This window comes from Carcharhinus amblyrhynchos, unplaced genomic scaffold, assembly GCF_965287045.1.
Source record: "Carcharhinus amblyrhynchos unplaced genomic scaffold, sCarAmb.v2.hapA chromosome_273, whole genome shotgun sequence".
Taxonomy (NCBI): Eukaryota; Metazoa; Chordata; class Chondrichthyes; order Carcharhiniformes; family Carcharhinidae; genus Carcharhinus; species Carcharhinus amblyrhynchos.
The window spans coordinates 45,221-67,493 of NW_027650013.1; the positions used below are offsets into that span (position 1 = coordinate 45,221).

Consider the following 22,273-nt stretch of genomic DNA (forward strand, 5'->3'; position numbering starts at 1 on the left):
AAGGGACAACATCACAAGAGAAGGAGGGAGAGGGGAATAGTGAGGGCAGTTTTGGATGGAGCGAGGGAGGGCGCTGCTTTGGTATCTCAGTGTTATGATGTGGAGATGCCGGCGTTGGACTGGGGTGAACACAGTAAGAAGTCTCTCACAACACCAGGTTAAAGTCCAACAGGTTTATTTGGTAGCAAAAGCCACTAGCTTTCGGAGCACTGCTGCCCCTTCGTCAGGTAAGTTCTTACCTGTTGGACTTTAACCTGGTGTTGTGAGATTTCTTACTATCCCTGTGTTACACAGAGATTTTCATGTGACAGGGGGAGAGCTCGACTCATCCAGGACAAATTTGGCCTTTTTTTATGTGAGGGAGGGAGTGAGAGAAGAGGGGAGGGATTGAGGCAACGGGGAGGGAGTGAGGGAGCAGGGAGGGTGTGACGGAATGGGGGAGAGAGGGAACGAGGGGTGATTGAGGGAGTGGGGGAAGGTGTGAGGGCACTGGGGAGGAGCAGGGAGGGTGTGAGGGTGATTGAGGGAGTGGGGGAAGGTGCGAGGAAGTGGGGAGAGAGTGAGGCCGCAGGGGAGGGAGGATGGAGGGCGTGAGGGAGCAGGGAGACAGGGAATGAGGGGTGATTGAGGGAATGGAAGGAAACTGCACATGGGGAGAACGTGCAGACTCCGCACAGACAGTGACCCGAGGCCGGGAATCGAACCCGGGTCCCTGGCGCTGTGAGGCAGCAGTGCTAACCCACTGCGCCACCCACCAGAACCCAGCACTGCTCAGCACTCACAGTCCAGGTCTGTTACCTTTTCCTCCAGTGCTTTGTTTTTTGACAACACCAATAACAAGTGCTGTTCCACCGCCTGTGATTCATGCTCCTTGGCACTGTTACCCACTCCCTGTGTGTGAAAAAAACACATTCCATTGTTGCCACTGATTTAAGAACATAAGAACATAAGAAATAGGAGCAGGAGTAGGCCAGCTAGCCCTTCGAGCCTGCCCCGCCATTCAATAAGATCATGGCTGATCTGAAGTGGATCAGTTCCACTTTCCCGCTTTCTCCCCTTAATTCCCCTGTCTATCAGAAACCTATCTACCCGTGACTTAAATATATTTAGTGAGGTAGCCTACGAGCCTTATGCAGCCTACATCGCAGAGCGAGAGACAGAAGGGAGGGCGCTGTGATTTGAAGCGAGTTATTGAATAACACAAGAACATTAGACCACTCCTCCCCCTGGCTCCAAACCTCCTCCTATCTCACCCTTCCCTCACTAACCCCCCAAATCCCTCGAACCCCGGAGAGTCCAAAGACCTGCTGACCTCAAACACGCACTCAACGACTGCTCCATCCCCCGCGCCCCCCCCCCCCCCCCCCCCCCCGGTGTCCGGGTTCGGAGACTCTCCACCGCCTGAGGAAAGGGATTTCTACTCAACCCAATCCAAAATGGCTGCTCCCTCTACCCACCCCCCCAATCTCCCCAGCCAGGGGGGAGTCAGCTCAAGAGTGTCAAATCCCTCAGGAATCTGGCACCTTCCAATGAGACCAGCACTCATTCTTCCGGTTAGATATAGCTCTTGGAGCGAGGTGGGGAGGGGGGGTGTTTCGAAGGATGTGGTGGGGGTGGGGGAGGACGGATTGAATGACTGGGTTGTCTGAGAAGCCATAATCCCGATGAGTGGCGGAGCCAGACTGGAAGGGCAGAATGGCCTCCTCACCCTGCTCCTGTTTCGCGTCTTTCCATGTTTCTGATCCCTCCCGTCACACCCTGTCCGTTCACAACTCAGGGAACAGGGTCAATGTCGCCGCAACTCAGCAACCCCGCCCCCCCCCGCCACCCCTCCACCCCCAGCACCCTCTCCAAGCCCACCGTCTCGCTGGTTGACACTCCGTGACCCTGGCACGGGCACTCACCTTAAACGTGCACCCGTAGCTGCTAAACTTGCAACCTCCCTCGGCCTGGGCACCCTCTGACATCTGACCTCTGAGCTGAGAACGCAAGAGGAAGGATTAGTTCATCGTCATGGAAGCGGACCGCGAGGGAGATGCCAAAGAGGCAGCACCTTGGGCGCATGGTTGAAAGGAGAGAGACATTGTTGAAGTTTTGTGACTTGAACTCATCAGCACAAATCCCCCTAACCCACACATCTTTGAACATTAAGGGACAATTTAGCATGGCCAATCCACCTAACCTGCACATCTTTGGATACTAAGGAGCAATTTAGCATGGCCAATCCACCTAACCCGCACATCTTTGGACACTAAGGGGCAATTTAGCATGGCCAATCCACCTAACCTGCACATCTTTGGATACTAAGGGGTAATTTAGCATGGCCAATCCACCTAACCTGCACATCTTTGGACACTAAGGGGCAATTTAGCATGGCCAATCCACCTAACCCTCACATCTTTAGACACTAAGGGGCAATTTAGCATGGCCAATCCACCTAACCTGCACATCTTTGGACACTAAGGGGCAATTTAGCATGGCCAATCCACCTAACCCTCACATCTTTGGACACTAAGGGGCAATTTAGCATGGCCAATCCACCTAACCTGCACATCTTTGGAGTGTGGGAGGAAACCCACGCAGACACGGGGAGAAAGTGCAAAGTCCGCACAGACAGTGACCCAAGCCGAGAATTGAACCCGGGTCCCGGGCCGCTGTGAGGCCGCCGTGCTAACCACTGTGGAAATCTGGGTAACCGTTCCTTGGAAAAGCAGTGGGACTCCGACGGAGGGGTGGGGGGGAGGTGGGGTGGGGGGGGGGGGGGCGGTGGGGGGCGGCGGCGGTGGTAGTGTCAACTGGGGATTGGTGGAGCAAATTGCTGGAATGTTCTGGATGACTTTGGAGCCCCACAAGGCAGGGATCAGGGAGGACCTACCCTGATGGGTGGAAGAGAGTCAAAGGGCCGAGTGGCGTCCTCCCATTCCTACATCTGGGAAAAGAGGACCCCTGCTCGATTTGGCAAATGCACGGCGCCGTGGGAAAGGGGGGGTTGTTGTGAGAGAGAAGTGTCAGTCTCTCAGGCCCCGGAGAACATTCTTTAATTCATCTGAAGCTTTTATCAGTGACGGGGGAAATTCCCTCACAAATGTCAATAACTATAAAGTATAAAGTCAAAATTCAAACTGAGAATGAAGAAGGGGAATCAGAGTTTCCACCGGTTTGTGAGTTTCGGCTTGGTCGCTGCGAGCTAGAAAACACAACCCAGCCTCCCATATCCACCTTCTGCCAGCAGCACGAGAGGAAGAGCTTGCATTTCTATAGCGCCCTTCTCCCCACCACCACCACCGCACCCCCCCCACCCCCCACCCCCTGTCAGACTGTCCCCACCGGGTGTTCACAACTTTCGACAGCACCTTCCAAACCCACGACCGCTTCCACAAGGGCGCGTGCGTCGCTGTGTACGTGCACACGTACCCCGTATCTACGGAAAGGATGCGCTGGGCCTTGGAAAGGGTCCAGAGGAGGTTCACAAGGATGATCCCTGGAATGAAGAGCTTGTCGTGTGAGGAACGGTTGAGGACTCTGGGTCTGTACTCGGTGGAGTTTGGAAGGATGGGGGGGGGTGGTGGGGGATCTTACTGAAACTTACAGGATACTGAGAGGCCCTGGATAGAGCGGACGTGGAGAGGATGTTTCCACTAAAAGGAAAAACTCGAACCAGAGGGGCACAACTTCAGGCTAAAGGGACAATCCTTTAAAACAGAGATGAGGAGGAATTTCTTCAGCCAGAGAGTGGGGAATCTGTGGAACTCTTTGCCACAGAGGAGGCCGGGTCATTGAGTGTCTTTAAGACGGAGATAGATAGGTTTCTGATTAATAAGGGGATCAGGGGTTATGGGGAAAAGGCAGGAGAATGGGGATGAGAAAAATATCAGCCATGATTGAATGGCGGGGCAGAACCGAGGGGCCGAGTGGCCTCATTCTGCTCCTATGCCTTATGGGAATGCCGTCACCTGCCAAGTTCCCCTCCGAGCCACTCACCATCTTGACTGGGAAGTATATCGGCCGTTACTTCACTGTCGCCGGGTCCAAATCCAGGAACCCCCTCCCTAACAGCACCAGGGGTGTACCTACACCACAGAGATTGTAGCGGGTTCAAGATGGCGGCTCACCCACCACCTTCTCAAGGGGCAATTAGGGATGGGCAATGAATGCTGGACCCAACCAGCGACGCCCCCGCCCCGTAAATGGATTCCTTAGAAAGTACTTTCGAGGTGTGGCCACTGTTGTAATGTCAGAAACGCAGCAGGCAACTTACGCACAGCAAGATCTCACAAGCAGCGAGATGATTGAAAGGTTATCTAGTCAGAATGAAGTACGTTAAAGGGTAAGTAATAGGCAAGATAGCAGCGAGTGGAGTTGGGTGTGGGAATGCCTAGAACCATAGAACCCCTACAGTGCAGAAGGAGGCCATTCGGCCCATTGGGTCTGCACCGACACTCAAAAGGGCAACTTATCCCACCACCCCATTCCCATAACCCCATCAATCCACTTAACTTTCACATCTTTGGACACTAAGGGGCAATTTAGCATGGCCAATCCACCTAACCTGCACATCTTTGGATACTAAGAGGCAATTTAGCATGGCCAATCCATATAAACTGCAATCTTTGGACATTAAGGAGGCAATTTAGCATGGCCAATCCACCTAACTTGCACATCTTTGGACACTAAGGGGTAATTTAGCATGGCCAATCCACCTAACCTGCACATCTTTGGACACTAAGGGGTAATTTAGCATGGCCAATCCACCTAACCTGCACATCTTTGGACATTAAGGGGAAATTTAGCATGGCCAATCCACCTAACCTACACATCTTTGGACATTAAGGGGAAATTTAGCATGGCCAATCCACCTAACCCGCACATCTTTGGACAGTGGGAGGAAACCGGAGGAAATCCATGCAGACACAGGGAGAACGTGCAGACTCTACCCAATGCCAGGTCCCTGGCTCTGTGAGGCAGCAGTGCTAACTACCGTGCCACCGTGGTGAAGGAGATGAGAAGTTTTTTTAATGTAGCCAGTTGTTGAGATCGGACGCAGCCTGAGAGGGCGCTGGAAGCTGATTCAAGAAGAACTTTCAAGAGAAACACTCAGTATGTGAAAAATAATGGAAGGCCTATGAGGTGGAGGTTTGTGTTATAGTTATCTCAGTGACCCCTGGTTACCAGGGCAACACGCACTTCTACTGTATGTTGTAGTCTGGAGGCAGTTTTGGTCTCCTCTTCTGAGGAAGGATGTTCTTGCTCTCGAGGGAGTGCAGCGAAGGTTGCCTGATTCCGGTGATGATGTATGAGGAGAGATTGACTAGGTTAGGATTGTTTTCAGTGGGAGTTCAGACAAACGAGACAGGGAATCTCATAGAGACTTATAAAATTCTAACAGGACCAGACAGGGTGGATGCTGGGAGGATGTTCCCAATGGTGGGGGAGTCCAGAACCAGGGGTCACAGTCTGGGGATTCAGGGTAGACCATTTAGGACGGAGGTGAGGAGACATTTCTCAGCCCGGTGAGTCTGTGGAACTCATTCCCACAGGAAGTGGCTGATGCCAAAATATTGAATGTATTCAAGAGACGACTGTGATTGGGACGAATGGGATCACAGGTTTATGGGGAGAAAGCAGGATTGGGCTATTGAGTTGGACGAGCAGCCATGATCGTGATGAACGGTGGAACAGCCTCAAAGGGCCGAATGGCCTCCTCCTGCTCCTATCTTCTATGTTTCTATGTAAACCACATTCTCGCCTCTCAGTGTAAAGGTGTCTCATGAAATGTCACACCCCACACTTAGATGAACATCTCTATAATTTCACCCACTTGTCAGTTCCCAGACTCTGTTCCTCTTTCTCAGAACAGGCTACGTTTTAACCCCTCTGCTTAAAGGGTCTCCGTGAGCCCACAGGGGTCTCTTACCTCGGGCCGGTGAATGTGGACCCCATGGTTTTTGGTCCTTGCTGTCACAGAGGAAGGGCACTCATTTTTTTCGTGTGCCTAAGATAAAAGTTAAATACATCTATATTAGGTATGTCGCAATGAACCAACAGATACAGGAGCAGAATGAGGCCATTCGGCCCATCGTGCCTGCTTCACCATTCGATCATGGCTGCTATGATTCCCAACCTCATTCATAGAATCGTAGAATCCCTACAGTGCAGAAGGAGGCCATTCAGCCCATCGAGTCTGCGTCGACAACAATCCCACCCAAGCCCTATCCCCATTACATCACCCATTCACCCTGTTAGTCCCCGATACCAAGAGGCAATTTAGCACAGCCAACCCACCTAACCTGGACATCATTGGAGTGTGGGAGGTAACCGGAGTACCTGAAGGAAACCCAAGCAGACACGGGGAGAATGTGCAGGCTCCACACAGACAGTTACCGAGGCCAGAACTGAACCCGTGACCTTGGCGCTGTGAGGCAGCAGTGCTAACTCTGGACACTAAGGGGCAATTGTGCATGGCCAATCCACCTAACCTGCACATCTTTGGACACTAAAGGGCAATTTAGCATGGCCAATCCACCTAACCTGCACATCTTTGGACACTAAGGGGCAATTTAGCATGGCCAATCCACCTAACCTGTACATCTTTGGACACTAAAGGGCAATTTAGCATGGCCAATCCACCTAACCTGTACATCTTTGGACACTAAAGGGCAATTTAGCATGGCCAGTCCACCTAACCTGCACATCTTTGGACACTAAGGGGCAATTTAGCATGGCCAATCCACCTAACCTACACATCTTTGGACACTAAGGGGCAATTTAGCATGGCCAATCCTCCTAACCAAACATCTTTGGGCACTAAGGAGCAATTTAGCATGGCCAAACCCCCTAACCCACACATCTTTGGGCACTAAGGGGCAATTTAGCATGGCCAATCCATTAACCATTGTATACATCCTCAGAGTGTGGATGGAAGGAGTGTGGAGTGTGGGGAGAGGTGGGTTCGAAACCACGTTTTCCGGCTCTTACCCCGACACAGTTCTGACATTCCCGCGGTACATTCCGCTCTGGTCTCCAGACTCACCCAACCTGAGCAGGAGCGGGAATCCCCTCCCCGTCCCAGTTTCCCAGGACCGGAACCTCGACGTAGCTGTTTACCTTCAGATCAGCGAAGGTGGTCTCTTTGTGGCAATGATTACACACCACTTCCCGCAGTCGGCACTCGTGCTTTAGGTGGTCGCTCAGGTCTCTCCTCCGGACGCGCTCGGAGCAGCCGGAGCGGGAACACTGGACTTGCTGGAAGGGACAAATCTTCAAATGGGGCTGCGGAGGGAAATAATGCACAATGACTGACCAAACAGCCAAAGATATAGGAGCAGAATTAGGCCACTCAGCCCATCGAGTCTGCTCTGCCATTCAATCATAGCTGATATGTTTTTCAATCCCATTCATAGAAACCTACAGCGCAAAAGAGGCCCTTCAGCCCATCGAGTCTGCACCAACACATTATAAGTACCCGAACTCCCACCCATCTGCCAGCACTTGGCCCAAACTCCTGAATGCTGTGATGTGCCAAGTACTACGCCATTGGCCATGCTGAATTGCAAAGTACTCACTTCAAAGTACTTTTTAAAGGATGTGGGGAATCCCGCCTCCACCACCCTCCCAGTCAGCGCATTCCAGACCCTCACCACCCTCTGAGTTAAAAAATTTTTCCCTCTCATTCCTCCCCAGACGTCCTGTCCCTTACCCCGGTCTGGCCTACATGTGACTCCAGAGCCACAGCAATGGGGTTGACTCTCAACTGCCCCTCCAAGGGCAACTAGGGATGGGCAATAAATGCTGGGCCCAGCCAGCGGGGCCCATGTCCCGGGAAGGAATAAAAATAATCGTCAGTTCCACTTCAGAATTGCATTAACATAGGACGGCACCGTGGGTTAGCACTGCTGCCTCACAGCGCCAGGGACCGGGATTCGAATCACGCCTTAGGTCACTGTCTGTGTGGAGTCTGCACATTCTCCCCCGTGTCTCCTCCGGGTGCTCCAATTTCCTCCCACAGTCTGAAAGATGTGATTAGGTGGATTGGCCATGCTAAATTGCCCCTTAGTGTCCAAAGATGTGCAGGTTAGGTGGATTGGCCATGCTAAATTGCCCCTTAGTGTCCAAAGATGTGCAGGTTAGGTGGATTGGCCATGCTAAGTTGCCCCTTAGTGTCCAAAGATGTGCAGGTTAGGTGGATTGGCCATGCTAAATTGTCCCTTAGTGTCCAAAGATGTGCAGATTAGGTGGATTGGCCGTGGTAAATGTGGGGGGGTAAGGCTGCCTTAGATACTCAATCAAAGAGTCAGTGCAGACTGGATGGGCCGAATGGCCTCCTCTGCAGTGTAGGGATTCTACGATTCTCTGAAACCAAACTGAATCCAAGAAATGGAACCAATCTCAAGATGAATAATCAGAAACAAGGTAAAAGGTGATCATATAACCAGTTCATCATTTTTAATTCATCTACTAACTTTCAGGAAAATACTCACTCCTGAACACCTCATTCATCATCTGATTGGAGCAATTGTTAACTTAGTTTTTTACCCTGTGTTTCAGCCAATGCAATCCAATCAAATTTATTTATTTTGCGTTGGATTCTTCTGTGAGAGATTATCCCCGATGGGGAGTGTTAAAAGGCAGCCTTCACTACAAAGATTTCAGTGCAGCTGTAATCCTGAGGGAAGTGCTGGGGTAGAGAGCGGGACTGAATGAGTCTGTGACAGACACACGCAGAGTTTCAGACACAAACCTCAGTTGCAGCGTGGGTGAGGAAAGTGTGTGAGAGACAGCGAGATGCATCACATGTCAGTGTGTCTGAGAATGAGTGAGTATTAGAAACGCTGAGAGAGAGAGAGAGAGTGTTTAAGGATGTGGCAAATACAGATATTGCTTTACGATGTGTAAATATTGACAGACTCCCCAGGGGCTCTCTTTAGTGTGAGTGTGTGGGACTCACTCCCACAGGGACTGGGGAGAGTGTGTGACTCGTTCCCATAGGGAGCGGGGAGATTGTGAAACTCGCTTCAGGGGAGTGGGGAGAATGTGGGACTCGCTCCCACTGGGAGTGGGGAGAATGTGGGACTCGCTCCCACGGGGAGTGGGGAGAATGTGGGACTCGCTCCCACAGGGAGTGGGGAGAATGTGGGACTCGCTCCCACTGGGAGTGGGGAGAATGTGGGACTCGCTCCCACTGGGAGTGGGGAGAATGTGGGACTCGCTCCCACGGGGAGTGGGGAGAATGTGGGACTCGCTCCCACGGGGAGTGGGGAGAATGTGGGACTCGCTCCCACGGGGAGTGGGGAGAATGTGGGACTCGCTCCCACGGGGAGTGGGGAGAATGTGGGACTCGCTCCCACTGGGAGTGGGGAGAATGTGGGACTCGCTCCCACTGGGAGTGGGGAGAATGTGGGACTCGCTCCCACTGGGCGTGGGGGAGAATGTGGGACTCGCTCCCACTGGGAGTGGGGAGAATGTGGGACTCGCTCCCACTGGGAGTGGGGAGAATGTGGGACTCGCTCCCACTGGGAGTGGGGAGAATGTGGGACTCGCTCCCACTGGGAGTGGGGGAGAAAGTTGGATTCTCTCCCTCAGGAGTGGGGAGGCAAAAGTGGGACTTGGGATCGGCCAAGGGTAACAGTACTGAGATATTTATGGGGGGGAGAAGATGGATAAACACACGAGGGAGAAAGGAATGGAAGAATTTATTGATGGGGGTGGGATAAAGAGATGGTGGGAGGGTGAGAGATCTGGGACAGATTGAACAGGGTGGGGGTGGGAAGGACGTTTCCTCTCCTGTGTGAGCCCAGATCGAGGGGCCACTGTTCTAAAATTCAGAGTCATCCTTTGAGGATTGCGATGAGGAGAATTACATTTTTTTCTCTCAGAGTGCTGGACGATGTTGGAACATGGAATGGACGGAGGTGATCATTGAATAATCTTAAGGTGGCCGGGGAGAGATTCCTGTCAGGCACGGGGGAGCGGGGGTAAAGTTAACGAGGAGTAAATGGAAATGTGGAACCCTAAACACAAACAGATCAGCCATAATAATGAATGGCAGAGCAGACTCGAGGGGCCGAATGGCCTTTCTTCACTTATTCCGTGCATTATTCTGTTCATATCTTTATAGGTTCTTACATTTGCATGTTCATATGTTTGTATGAACATATGTTTGAATGTTTACATATTCATATTTGTATTTGTTATACATTTGTGTGTTCATACGTCCGTATGTTCATGTTTGTATGTTTACATTTGTACATTGACATGTTTGTATGTTCTTATATTTGCATGTTCATATGTTTGCATGAACATATGTTTCTCCATTTATACATTCATATCTGTGTATGTTATACAATTGTGTGTTCATACATCCATATGTTCATATGTCTGTATGTTCTTAATTTGCATGTTCATATGTTTGTATGAACATATATTTCTCCATTTTACATGTTCATATCTGTGTATGTTATACATTTATGTGTCCATACATTCATGTGTTCATATGTTTGTATGTTCTTACATTTATATATTCATATATGTTTCCATGAACATATGTCTGTACATGTATATGTTCATATCTGTGCATGTTTGTATATGCATGTTCATATGTGTGTATGTTTGTATGCTTGCATGTTCGCTCATTCCTGTTTTTGTATGATCGTATGAAGTTCAGATTTAGCATCAATGCCAACATGGGCTGAGTTGTAAAAATAATTACCCTCAATTTCTATACAATTTGGCTCTATGGGGGTGATTTTACCATCGCGTTGCGCCTATTTTTGGGTGTGATGCTGAGGTAAAGTGGGCCTGTAAAGCGATTAGCTTCATTGGAAATAGTTTGGACGACCAACGCCATTTTAGGAGCACCGGATTTCCGGCGCGGACAGCCCCTCGGCAGGACCAATAGGCGATGGGGTTAAAGGGGGAAGGGTCAATGGGGGGCGGGGCTGAAGGGGGGAAGGGTCAGTGGGGGTGGGGCAAAAGGGGGGAGGCGGTCAGTGGGGATGTGCCTAAATGCAGAGGGACCATTGGAAGTGGGACTAAAGGGGAGGGATGGGTGGGGGTGGGGCTAAAGGGGAGAGAGGCCAGTGAGGGTGGGGCTAAAGGGGGTGGGGGCCCTCTGCCACTCTGCATAATCAGCAGAGGAGTGCGGCAGTCAGCAATTGGTGGGGGAGGGAAGGGGGTCCACGATCAGTCTTGGGGGAGGGGGTGGGTTCAGCAGGGCTGTATCTCAGGCCATGGGCCCCCACGATCGTAGGCGATGGAACTGCTTCAGACTGCCTGCAGCAGCAGGGGCCTGACAGCTCTCTCTCTTTGTCTGTCAGTCCCCTTGCTAATGCGCGTGTGCAGCATCAGAGGCCTGGGACACGTGCAATATCTCCCTCTGCAGGCTTTCGGGCACGGTAATCCCCACCCACAGGCTTCTGCAGTGAGTAACAGACTTAATCAGAATTTTGCAGGCAGATTGCGTGTGGCGGGTGGAGGGTGGTGGCGGTGAGGGGGCTGAAAAAACACCCAATCTGAAACTCTCCCAGTTTCAAGTCTGCCCAGCGCTGAGACAAAAAAATGGTAAAACACCTCCCTTTGTGTTTACATTATCCATCGGAGTGTAAATGGAGCACGGATATCACTCACTCCTCACCTCCAGTGCACTGAGGGTCATCTGCTGCTGGCAGCCCAGTTTGTTGTTGCGACAATGAACCATCAACCTCAGCACTTCTCTACGGCAGCAGTTATCGGTGAATATCTGTGGGAACACAGTGAGAACGTTACAAGAGGGCCGCAGGTCCTGGAGGGAGATCCACAAAACAGGACACCCTGCACTCTGCCGGAACAGGCGACAAAGGGGAGGTAACCTCCTCCCTCCCTCCCTCCCCGTAATCCCAGACGGCTAAGAGAGAACACTCAGGGAAGCTGGCAATTTATATGGCAAAGCCGCATTTACATAGCGCTTTAGTTTGCAAGCGCGAGGCACTGAGCTCTTCGCAGCCAATGGCGCGCTTCTTGAGGTGTAGTCACTGGAGGAAACTCAGCAGCCAACTGGGGGACAGCAAGATCCCACAATGTTTGGTGGTGGGGATTGAGGGGGCGAATGTCAACCAGAACATTGGGGGGATTTCCTTCACCCATCCCTTCCAGATAGTGGCCATGGGATCATGCTAGCCTGGGTGGGATAGTGGTCGGTACGGACTCTATGGGCCGAAAGGCCTCCTTCTGCACCAGAGGGGTTCTACGATATTCTATGATCGAATGTCAATCCACGAAAAAAGCAGCAGCTCCAACACTGCGGCGCCTCCCTCAGGCTGGTGTCTCAGCCTTGGAGTTTTTTCCACTCAAGTCCTGGGAGTGGGACTCGAATTCGGAACCTGGCAGCTCGGACGTGAGTGAGTGACTCACCGAGTCACAGCTAATGAAAGATTAAGACAAATGTGATCTAAATCTGGGTGGCACGGAGGCACAGTGGTTAGCACTGCTGCCTCACAGCGCCAGGGACCCTGGGTTCAATTCTGCCCTCGTATCACTGTCTGTGCGGAGTTTGCACATTCTCCCCGTGCCTGCGTGGGTTTCCTCCAGGTACTCCGGTTTCCTCCCATAGTCCAAAGATGTGCAGGTTAGGTGGATTGGCCATGCTAAATTGCCCCTTAGTGTCAGGGGGATTAGCAGGGTAAATACGTGGGGTAACAGGGATAAGGCCCGGGTGGGATTGTTATCGGTGCAGACTCGATGGGCCGAAAGGCCTCCTTCTGCACTGTGGGGATTCTGTGATATTCTACGATAATTATCAGACAGGAAAAGTTAAAGGAGAGATCAGAACTGGCCGTTCGAAAGCTTCCCCAGGGAGGCGCACTTCAGTGGGGGCCCTTGGAGGAGGGAGAGAGGCAGAGAGACTGAGGGAGGGAGTTCCAGAGATTAGGGACCCAGGCAACTGGAGACATGGTCACCAACGGTCAGGAGTTTAAAATTCAGAGGGTTTGGGGAGGTTTGGAGGGGATTTGATGGGCAGTGGGGGGGCCTGTGTGAGCAGTCAGAGGAACACTGGCTGACATCTGGGAGCCTCGAGGTTGGAGACAGTTACAGAGATAGAGGGTGAAGCAATCCCAAAATGTGGACAGGAGTATTCAACGCTATTGAATCGGGAACCAGTGTAAGTCTGGCACCACAGGAGAGAAGACGGAGAAAGGAAGCAACGATTGGTTAAATTAAACCAGCCTCCCATCCATTGACGCTGTCTACACCTCCCGCTGCCTTGGAAAAGCAGCCAGCATAATTAAGGACCCCACGCACCCCAGACATTATCTCTTTCACCTTCTTCTGTCAGGATAAAGATACAAAAGTCTGAGGTCACATACCAACCAACTCAAGAACAGCTTCTTCCCTGCTGCTGTCAGACTTTTGAATGGACCTACCATATATTAAATTGATCTTTTTCTGTAGCTATATTCTATAAAAGCAGGGAAAAGCTCTGCCCAAGACCACAAGGAACTACAAAAGGTCGTGGACGTAGCCTAATCCATCACGCAAACCAGCCTCCCATCCATTGACTCCATCTACACTTCCTGCTGCCTCAGAGTCAGCATGATTAAGGACCCCACGCACCCCGGACATTCTCTCTTCCATCGGGAAAAAGATACAAAAGTCTAAGGTCACGTACCAACTGACTTAAGAACAGCTTCTTCCCTGCTGCTGTCAGACTTTTGAATGGTCCTACCTCGCATTAAGTTGATCTTTCTCTACACCCTAGCTATGACTGTAACACTACATTCTGCACTCCCTCCTTCCCTTCTCTGTGCACGGTATGCTTTGTCTGTTTAGTGCGCAAGAAACAATACTTTTTGCTGTGTGCTAATACAATAATAAATCAAATCAAATTTACCTCAGTGCCATCCAGGGGTTCCTGATCGGCTGGACACACCTGTCCGGGAATCCTAGAAATGGAATCGCAGAGGTTTAGGGTGAGTCACAGGAATATCTCTCTTCAATCCAGTCGGAGACCAAGATTTGATCCAGTTGTGGAAAACCTTTGTTACATCCTCAAGTTGTTGGACCCTTTGTGTATTTGTCTAAAAAGTTCTCGTTTCTTACTATGTAACCGGTGACAACTTTGTATTGGACGTAATGTGAACAATGGTAACAAGTTGTGAGGGTCAGCTGACCCAGTAAACCATGCAACCAATGACAGAATGATGTGATGGTCAGCTGACCCACTATAAATAAGAACCTGTTGGGAATTGTGAGGGATTGGTCCAGGGCGAGGCCCCAAGGGTTGGAGTAATGAAGTTTCTTTATTAAACCCTTTCTTTGTGTAAGTTGGGGTAAGTTTTGTTACATTTTCATGAGCTGCATTTTGAAGAGTTCCTTCTGTAGAAACATCCTGTGTACATTTCAAGAAACCCACTCCATCCCAGCCCTCTGCCCCACCCCGTACACCTCTCTGGGGTGTGCACCTTCGCTCGTCCCAAAACCGTAAGATCCCGCCTCAAGGCCTGCTCACGGTCTGTCCCTCACGTGCTCCGATTCCTGTGACAGGCGGGATGGTAAAATTCCGGCCTGTATATTTTCCAGGGCTCAGTTTAATTCCCAATTTCCCCAAGGATTCTCCTAAAACAATTACATCTCTTTGGCTTGCCAAATCTCTTTTACGGCCTTTCCTTTCACTCCAGTAATTTTCCCAGGATGAGGAATTATTTCCAAAATACTGACATGATGGGTGCGATAACAGGAAGTGAGTTGTCTTTGTTCATTATTCCTAGGGTTGGGGCTTTGCAAACAAAGTCGTTACTGGGTCTGCACTCGTTGGAGTTTAGAAGGCTGAGGGGAGATCTTATAGAGACATATAAGATAATGAAGGGGCTCGACAGGGTAGAGGCAGCGAGGTTATTTCCACTTAGAATGGAACTAGAGGGCACAGCCTCAAAATACAGGGGAGTCAATTTAGAACAGAGTTGAGCAGGAACTTCTTCTCCCAGAGGGTAGTGAATCTTTGGAATTCTCTGCCTATTGAAGCAGTGGAGGCTTAAATGAGTTTAAGTCACAGATAGATAGATTTTTGACCAATAAGGGAATTAAGGGTTATGGGGATCAGGCGGGTAAGTGGAACTGAACCCACTATCAGATCAGCCACGATCTTATTGAACGGCAGGGCAGGCTCGATGGCCTACTCCTGATCCAAGTTCTTATTATTCATTTAGATTTTAATTTTTATTCATTGTAGGATCGGGCTTCTTCAGGCCCAGATTTCATTGCCCATCCTTAATTGCCCCTTGAGAAGGTGGTGGGCGAGCCGCCATCGTGAACCCGCTGCAGTCCCCAGTGTAGTGCAGGTACACCCACAGCGCTGTTAGGGAGGGAGTTCCAGGATTTTGACCCAGTGACAGTGAAGGAACAGCCAGAGGGTGGGTGAATCTGTGGAGTCAGTGGCACAGAGGGGGCCGGGTCATTGGGTGTATTTAAGAAGGAGGCGGACAGGTTCTTGATTGGTAAGAGGGTCAAAGATTGTGGGGGAAAAAGACAGGAAAATGAGAAACATCTCAGCCATTGAATGACATTGATTGAATGGCGAAGCAGACTCGATGGGCCGAATGGCCGATTTCTGCTCCCACATCATGTTTCCAAGTCAGGCAGGTGCGTGGCTTGGAGGGGAATCTCTAGGTGATGGTGTTCCCCATGTATCTGCTTTCTCTAGTCCTTTTAGATGGTAGACTCCCCCAAGTCTGTCCCACCACCTCCAAGGACACAAGTCAGGAGTGTGACGGAGTACTCCCCATTCCTAACTACCCCTGAACTGAGTGCCCCAATTTCAGAGGGCAGTTTAGAGTCAACCCCATTGCTGTGGCTCTGGAGTCACACATAGGCCAGACCGGGGTAAGGACGGCAGATTTCCTTCCCTAAAGGGGACATTAGTGAACCAGATGGGTTTTTCCGACATGGACGAGTCATATAAATAGTGCGGCTTCAAAAGTCTGACAGCAGCAGGGAAGAAGCTGTTCTTGAGTCAGTTTTGTATCACTTTCCTGACGGCAGAAGGTGGAAGAGAGATTGTCTCGAGTGCGTGGGGTCCTTGATTATGCTGGCTGCTTTTCCGAAGCAGCGGGAACGAGACAGGGTCAATAGGCGGTTTGTGTGACGGACTGGGCTATGTTCACACCTCTTGTGGTATCTTGCAGTCTTGGTCGGAGCAGGAGCTTTCTATGGTGCATCTGTAAAGATGCGTAGCGGACATGCTGAATATCCTTAGCCTCCTGAGAAACTGAAGGAGCTGGTGGACTTTCTTAGCTATGGCTATTGGTAGGTTGTTGGTGATCTGGTCATCTAGCAACCAGAACCTCTTGACCATTTCCACTTCATGCTCGTTGATGTAGACAGGGATATGTTCTCCGCTCTGCTTCCTGAAGTCGATGACCAGGGCAGAGGCTGGGAATCCTGCGGAGAGTAACTCACCTACCGACTCCCCAGACCCTGTCCCACCACCTACAAGGACACAAGTCAGGAGTGTGATGGGATACTCCCCACTTGCCTGGACGGGGGCAGCTCCCAACAACACTCAAGAAGCTCGACACCATCCAGGGTAAAAGATCCCCATCTGCAAACATTCACTCCCTCCACCACCGATGCGCAGTGGTGGATTGGTCATGCTAAATGGGAAGGTGCTGTTGAAAGAGCCCTGGTGAGTTGCCTCGATGCCTCTTGTAGATGGTACACATGGTGTGTCGGTGTTTGGGGATGGGGTGCCAATCAAAGGGGATATTTTACCCTGGATGGTGTTGAGCTACTTGAGTGTTGTTGGGAGCTGCCCCCATCCAGGCGAGTGGGGAGTATCCCATCACACTCCTGACTTGTGTCCTTGGAGATGGTGGGACAGACACTGGGGAGTCAGGAGGTGAGTTACTCACCGCAGGATTCCCAGCCTCTGCCCTGCTCTGGTAGCCGCACTATTTATACGACTAGTCCAGTTCAGTTTCTGCTCAGTGGTAACAGAGAAAAATAAGAGCAGGAATAGGCCATTCGGCCTTTCAATCCTCCATAGTAGGAGATCCAGCGATGGTAACGTCAAGGGCTAGGTTTTCTCTTGTTGGAGACAGTGATCGCCTGGCACTTGTGTGGCATTGCCACTACTGTCACTGTCACGTCCTTCAAAACCCACCTCAGAAAATCTTCACCCGCACCTTGAAGTGAAGTTATTGGAGGAAGGGTGGCAGCCACTTTGGACAGGGCGAGATCCCACAAAAGGGTGAGGCTGGTGGCGCGAGGTGAAATTCTGGAGGAGGAGGATGGCGGGGAGTAATGTATTCAATGGACTAGTAATCCAGAGACCCAGGGTGATGCTCTGGGTTCGAATCCTGCCACGGCAGACGGTGAAGTTTGAGCTCAATAAAAATCTGGAGCTGAGAATCTACTGATGACCTTGGAACCATTGTCAGAAAAACCCATCTGGGTCACTGCCATCCTTACCCGGTCTGGCCTACATGTGGCTCCAGATCCACAGCAATGTGGTTGACTCTCAACTGCCCCTCTGAAATGGCCGAGTGGGACACTCAGTTCAAGGGGTAATTAGGGATGGGCAAAATTGCTGGTCCGACCAGCGATGCCCACATCCCTTCAGTGAGTAAAGCATTCCGACTGAACATCTCAGGCTTAGAATGGGCCTGGTACAAACCCCCGCCCACTCCCCTTCCTCCTCCCGCCCACACCCTCCCCCTTCCCCAAGAGCGCAGCCCGATTTCCCGAGGGATGCCCACCTGAGGAGCGCGTCGAGGCAGCTCTCGCAGAACCGGTGCCCGCATTCGGTCTGCCTGGCCTGGCGCAGCACCCATCGGCAGTGCTCGCACCTGTACTTGTCATCGACCGGCTCCACAAACTCTTCCCTGTAGCCTCCTTCCGGCGGGGTCACTCCCGGGACCAGGGGCCTCCGGTTACTGCCTGGCGGAGACCCCTTCAGGGGCGGGTACAAGCATGACTTTGATTTCTCCGAGCCACTTCCTGTCGCCATCAACACTTTCCAACCAGGCTGAATAAGAGAGAAAGAGAAAGAACGCAGTTGGTTAACTTCATAATCTTTGAGCCAAGCTAAGACATTCGTAGCAACAGGGGTAGGCCATTCTACTCTTCAAACCTATACAGGATCATAGAATCCCTACAATGCAGAAGGAGGCCATTCGACCCATCGAGCCTGTACCGACAGCAATCCCACCCACCCAGTAACCCCACATATTTACTCTCCAAGTATCCCTAATATTAAGGAACAATTTAGCATGGCCAATCCACCTAACCTGCACATCTTTGGACACTAAGGGGCAATTTAGCATGGCCAATCCACCTAACCTGCACATCTTTGGACACTAAGGGGCAATTTAGCATGGCCAATCCACCTAACCTGCACATCTTTGGACACTAAGGGGCAATTTAGCATGGCCAATCCACCTAACCTGCACATCTTTGGACACTAAGGGGCAATTTAGCATGGCCAATCCATCTAACCCACACATCTTTGGACACTAAGGGGCAATTTAGCATGGCCAATCCATCTAACCTGCACATCTTTGGACACTAAGGGGCAATTTAGAATGGCCAATCCACCTAACCCGCACATCTTTGGACACTAAGGGACAATTTAGCATGGCCAATCCACCTAACCTACACATCTTTGGACACTAAGGTGCAATTTAGCATGGCCAATCCATCTAACCTACACATCTTTGGACACTAAGGCGCAATTTAGCATGGCCAATCCACCTAACCTGCACATCTTTGGACACTAAGGGGCAATTTAGCATGGCCAATCCACCTAACCTACACATCTTTGGACACTAAGGCGCAATTTAGCATGGCCAATCCATCTAACCTACACATCTTTGGACACTAAGGCGCAATTTAGAATGGCCAATCCAGCTAACCTGCACATCTTTCGGACTTGGGAGGAAACCGGAGCACCCAGAGGAAACCCATGCAGACATGGGGAGAATGTGCAGTCTTCGCACAGACAGCAACCGATTCAGGAATCGAACCCAGGTCCCTGGCACTGTGAGGCAGCAGTGCTAACCACTGTGCCACCATGCACACACCTTTGTCCTTGCTATAGAGGGGGGATGGCGAAGGTTTGCCAGACTGAACCCTGAGTTGGCAGGACTGTCGTATGAGGAGAGATGAAGGGAGGAAGTTTTCTTTCCTGTCTGCTCCGGGAATCGTAGCGAGCGGGACAGAGAATTTGGCAGACAAGGCAAAGAACCATTGATTCCAGGTGGGAATTTCAAATCATGGAACATAGATGGCCAGAACATCCCATCCAAAGTCGGTTAGGATTATATTTATTGGAGTTTAGAACAGTGACAGGAAATTCTAACAGGATTAGACAGAGTAGATTCAGAAAGAATGTTCCCGATGGTGGGGGAGTCCAGAACGAGGGGTCATAGTTTGAGGATAAGGGGTAAACCTTTTAGGACTGAGGTGAGGAGAAATTTCTTCACCCAGAGACTGGTGAAGTTTTAAAGTTTATTTATTAGTCACAAGTAGGCTGACATTAACACTGCAAAGAAGTTACCATGAAAATACCCTAGTCGCCACAATCCGGCACCTGTGTGTATGTGTGTGTGTGTGTCTGTGTGAGTATATGTGTGTGTGTGTGTGACTGTGTGTGTATGTGTGTGTGTGACTGTGTGTATGTATGTGTGTGTGTATGTGAGTGTGTGTTTGTGTGTGTGTCTGTGAGTGTGAGTGTGTGTTTGTTTGTGTGTTTGTGTGTGTGAGTGTGTGTTTGTGTCTGTGCGTGTGTTTGTGTGTGTCTGTGAGTGTGTGTGTGTGTGTGTCTCTGAGTGTGTGTTTGTGTGTGTCTGTGAGTGTGTGTGTGTGTGTGAATGTGTGTGTGTGTGTGTGAACGTGCGTGTGTGTGTGTGTCTCTGAGTGTGTGTGTGTGTGTGTGTGTGAATGTGTGTGTGGTGAGGTTAGCCCGCCTGACACACTGTCAGTGATCCTGGGATAATCTCATGTTTAAACAGCGAGAGCAAACACTCAGGTCAGTAAAAAAACCGCATTGTGATCTGAACCACCCCCAGAGGGGCTGCCACTGTGAGCGATTTACAGAAACCTGTGGCTCAGCCCAACACCTTCAACCTCGGTTCACTATTCCCACATCCAGAACAGTCTCTCCCTCTGAAAGCTGCAGCTTTACCACCAGCTTGAAGTCTCAAAGTTAGCATTTTATTTCATTCATTGATGGACACTAGCTGAGAATCTAGTGTTATTATCACTAGACTTTTAATCCAGAAACTCAGCTAACGTTCTGGGGGACCCGGGTTCGAACCCCACAGCAGATGGTGGAATTTGAACTTAATAAAAAATATCTGGGAATTAAGAACCTACTGATGACTCATTGTCGGGAAAACCCATCTGGTTCACTAATGCCCTTTCGGGGAGAAAATCTGCTGTCCTTACCCGCTCTGACCTACACGGTGTCACAACGGTTAGCACTGCTGCCTCACCGTGCCAGGGACCCGGGTTCGATTCCTGGTTTGGGTCACTGTCTGTGTGGAATCTACACGTTCTCTCTGTGTCTGCATGGGTCTCCTCCGGGTGCTCTGGTTCCTCCCACACTCCAAATACATGCTGGTTAGGGTGGCATGGCCACCTAACCAGCCTCCCTCAGTGTATCGGAACAGGCACCAGAGTGTGGCAACTAGGGGATTTTCACATACATTTAACACCCACTCACTCACACACCCACTCACTCACACACACACTCACTCACACACACACACTCACACACACACACACACACACACATTCAAACACACTCATACACACATACACTCACGCACACACATATACACACTCTCACACACACTCATACTCATTCACACACAGATACACACACACTCACACACATACACACACACACACACGTGTACTGACGCAGAAATACACACAGAATCATGAAGTATTTCAGAAACGTTTGGAAATGCAGACATACAATACAGAAACGAGCAGGAATATACACAATCGCAAGTTCACACACACGCACAATGTGCACGGGAGCACTGTGTGATCTGTGTTAAAATGTTTAAACTGCCACCTTTAATTCACGGTCAAATGGAATCTTTTGGAGGGGGGACGGGTGGGCTGGAGCTGGTACAAATTAGAGACAGGTCCGTGTGATCTGGTTGCCATGGGGAACGGAGTCCCAGGCAAGCTTGAATAACCATCATGGGTTTCCCGGGACGGTGCCGTAATTTGGCATTTATCCCCGCAACCTGAGCGAGGCCCCCCTCGGGATGTCCCGGATTTCTCCCATCTCCGCGAGCCTTTTCCCTCTGCGCGTGCACCGACCGCGTTCAGGGCTGTCTGGGGGTGGGGAGGGGGGGGGGATCCACGGCGGTGACGCCAGGTTCAGGGAGGGTCTGCGAAGGCCCGACTGACAAATCAAGGACTGAATGCGCCCACATTGCCAAAATTCAATCAAAGCTCCAACTTGGGGGCTGACGCTACCCTTCGGCCTCTGTGGCGCCCCCTGGTCGTGGCTGTCAGAAAGTAGTTTCCCTCCGGGTGAGATTTTCCCTCCTCATCTGGATTGCCCAATCCCAGCAGAAGCCAACGGGTTTTTGGCTGGTCCACCACCCCCCCCCCCGAGTGGCAGGTCCCACCAGAGCGAGGCCCTGAGAATTCCAACATCTCGATCCCACCACTGCATCCTTTTCATCGTTCATTCCTGGGACCTGGGCCAGAATTTATTGCCCGTCCCTAGTTGCCCTTGGAGGGCAATTGAGAGTCAACCACTCAGGTGAGGTTGATTGGGCCATGCTAAATTGCCCCTTAGTGTCAGGGGGTTAGTCGTGTAAGTGGGGTTAGGGGATGGGTGGGATTGGGATCAGTGCAAACTCGATGGGCCGAATGGCCCCTTTCTGTGCTGGAGGGAATCGATGATCCTTCTCTGATGCTACATCGCTGCGGCTCTGGAGTACCATGTAGGCCAGACCGGGTAAGGACGGCCGATTTCCTTCCCTGAAGGGACCCAGATGGGTTTTTTTCCCCCCACAATCGATGACTGTTTCACGGTCACCATTACTGAGGTACCTTTCGATTCCAGGTTTTATTAATTGAATTTAAATTCCACCAGCTGCCATGGTGGGATTTGAACCTGTGTCTCCCAGAGAGCATTAGCCTGGGGGGGGGGGGGGTGGTGGGCCTCTGGATTACAGGCCCATTGACAATACCACTGCACCATCATCTACCCCCTAACTACAGTGGGAGTGTGACTCTTCTCTAGAACAAGATACAGTTCTGAGGAATCAGATAGACT

At 50.8% G+C, this 22,273-nt stretch overlaps 1 protein-coding gene across 2 annotated transcripts in view; it reads right to left on the bottom strand.

Moving 5' to 3' along the window:
• The window catches only part of LOC145338967 (TNF receptor-associated factor 3-like), a 33,001-nt gene that overhangs the window by 7,697 nt on the left and 3,031 nt on the right, over positions 1–22,273 (bottom strand). Inside the window, exons 2-8 of one of the 2 annotated variants that reach the window (XM_080183374.1) lie at positions 17,724–17,992; positions 13,862–13,913; positions 11,630–11,734; positions 7,105–7,269; positions 5,915–5,992; positions 1,905–1,979; positions 799–891 (exon numbers count right to left, since the gene is read on the bottom strand). In XM_080183374.1, the coding sequence (XP_080039500.1) occupies positions 799–891; positions 1,905–1,979; positions 5,915–5,992; positions 7,105–7,269; positions 11,630–11,734; positions 13,862–13,913; positions 17,724–17,974 (819 nt within the window). In that variant the 5' untranslated portion in view covers positions 17,975–17,992. The remainder of the gene's footprint in view (positions 1–798; positions 892–1,904; positions 1,980–5,914; positions 5,993–7,104; positions 7,270–11,629; positions 11,735–13,861; positions 13,914–17,723; positions 17,993–22,273) is intronic. The other variant, XM_080183375.1, reaches the window with a different exon arrangement.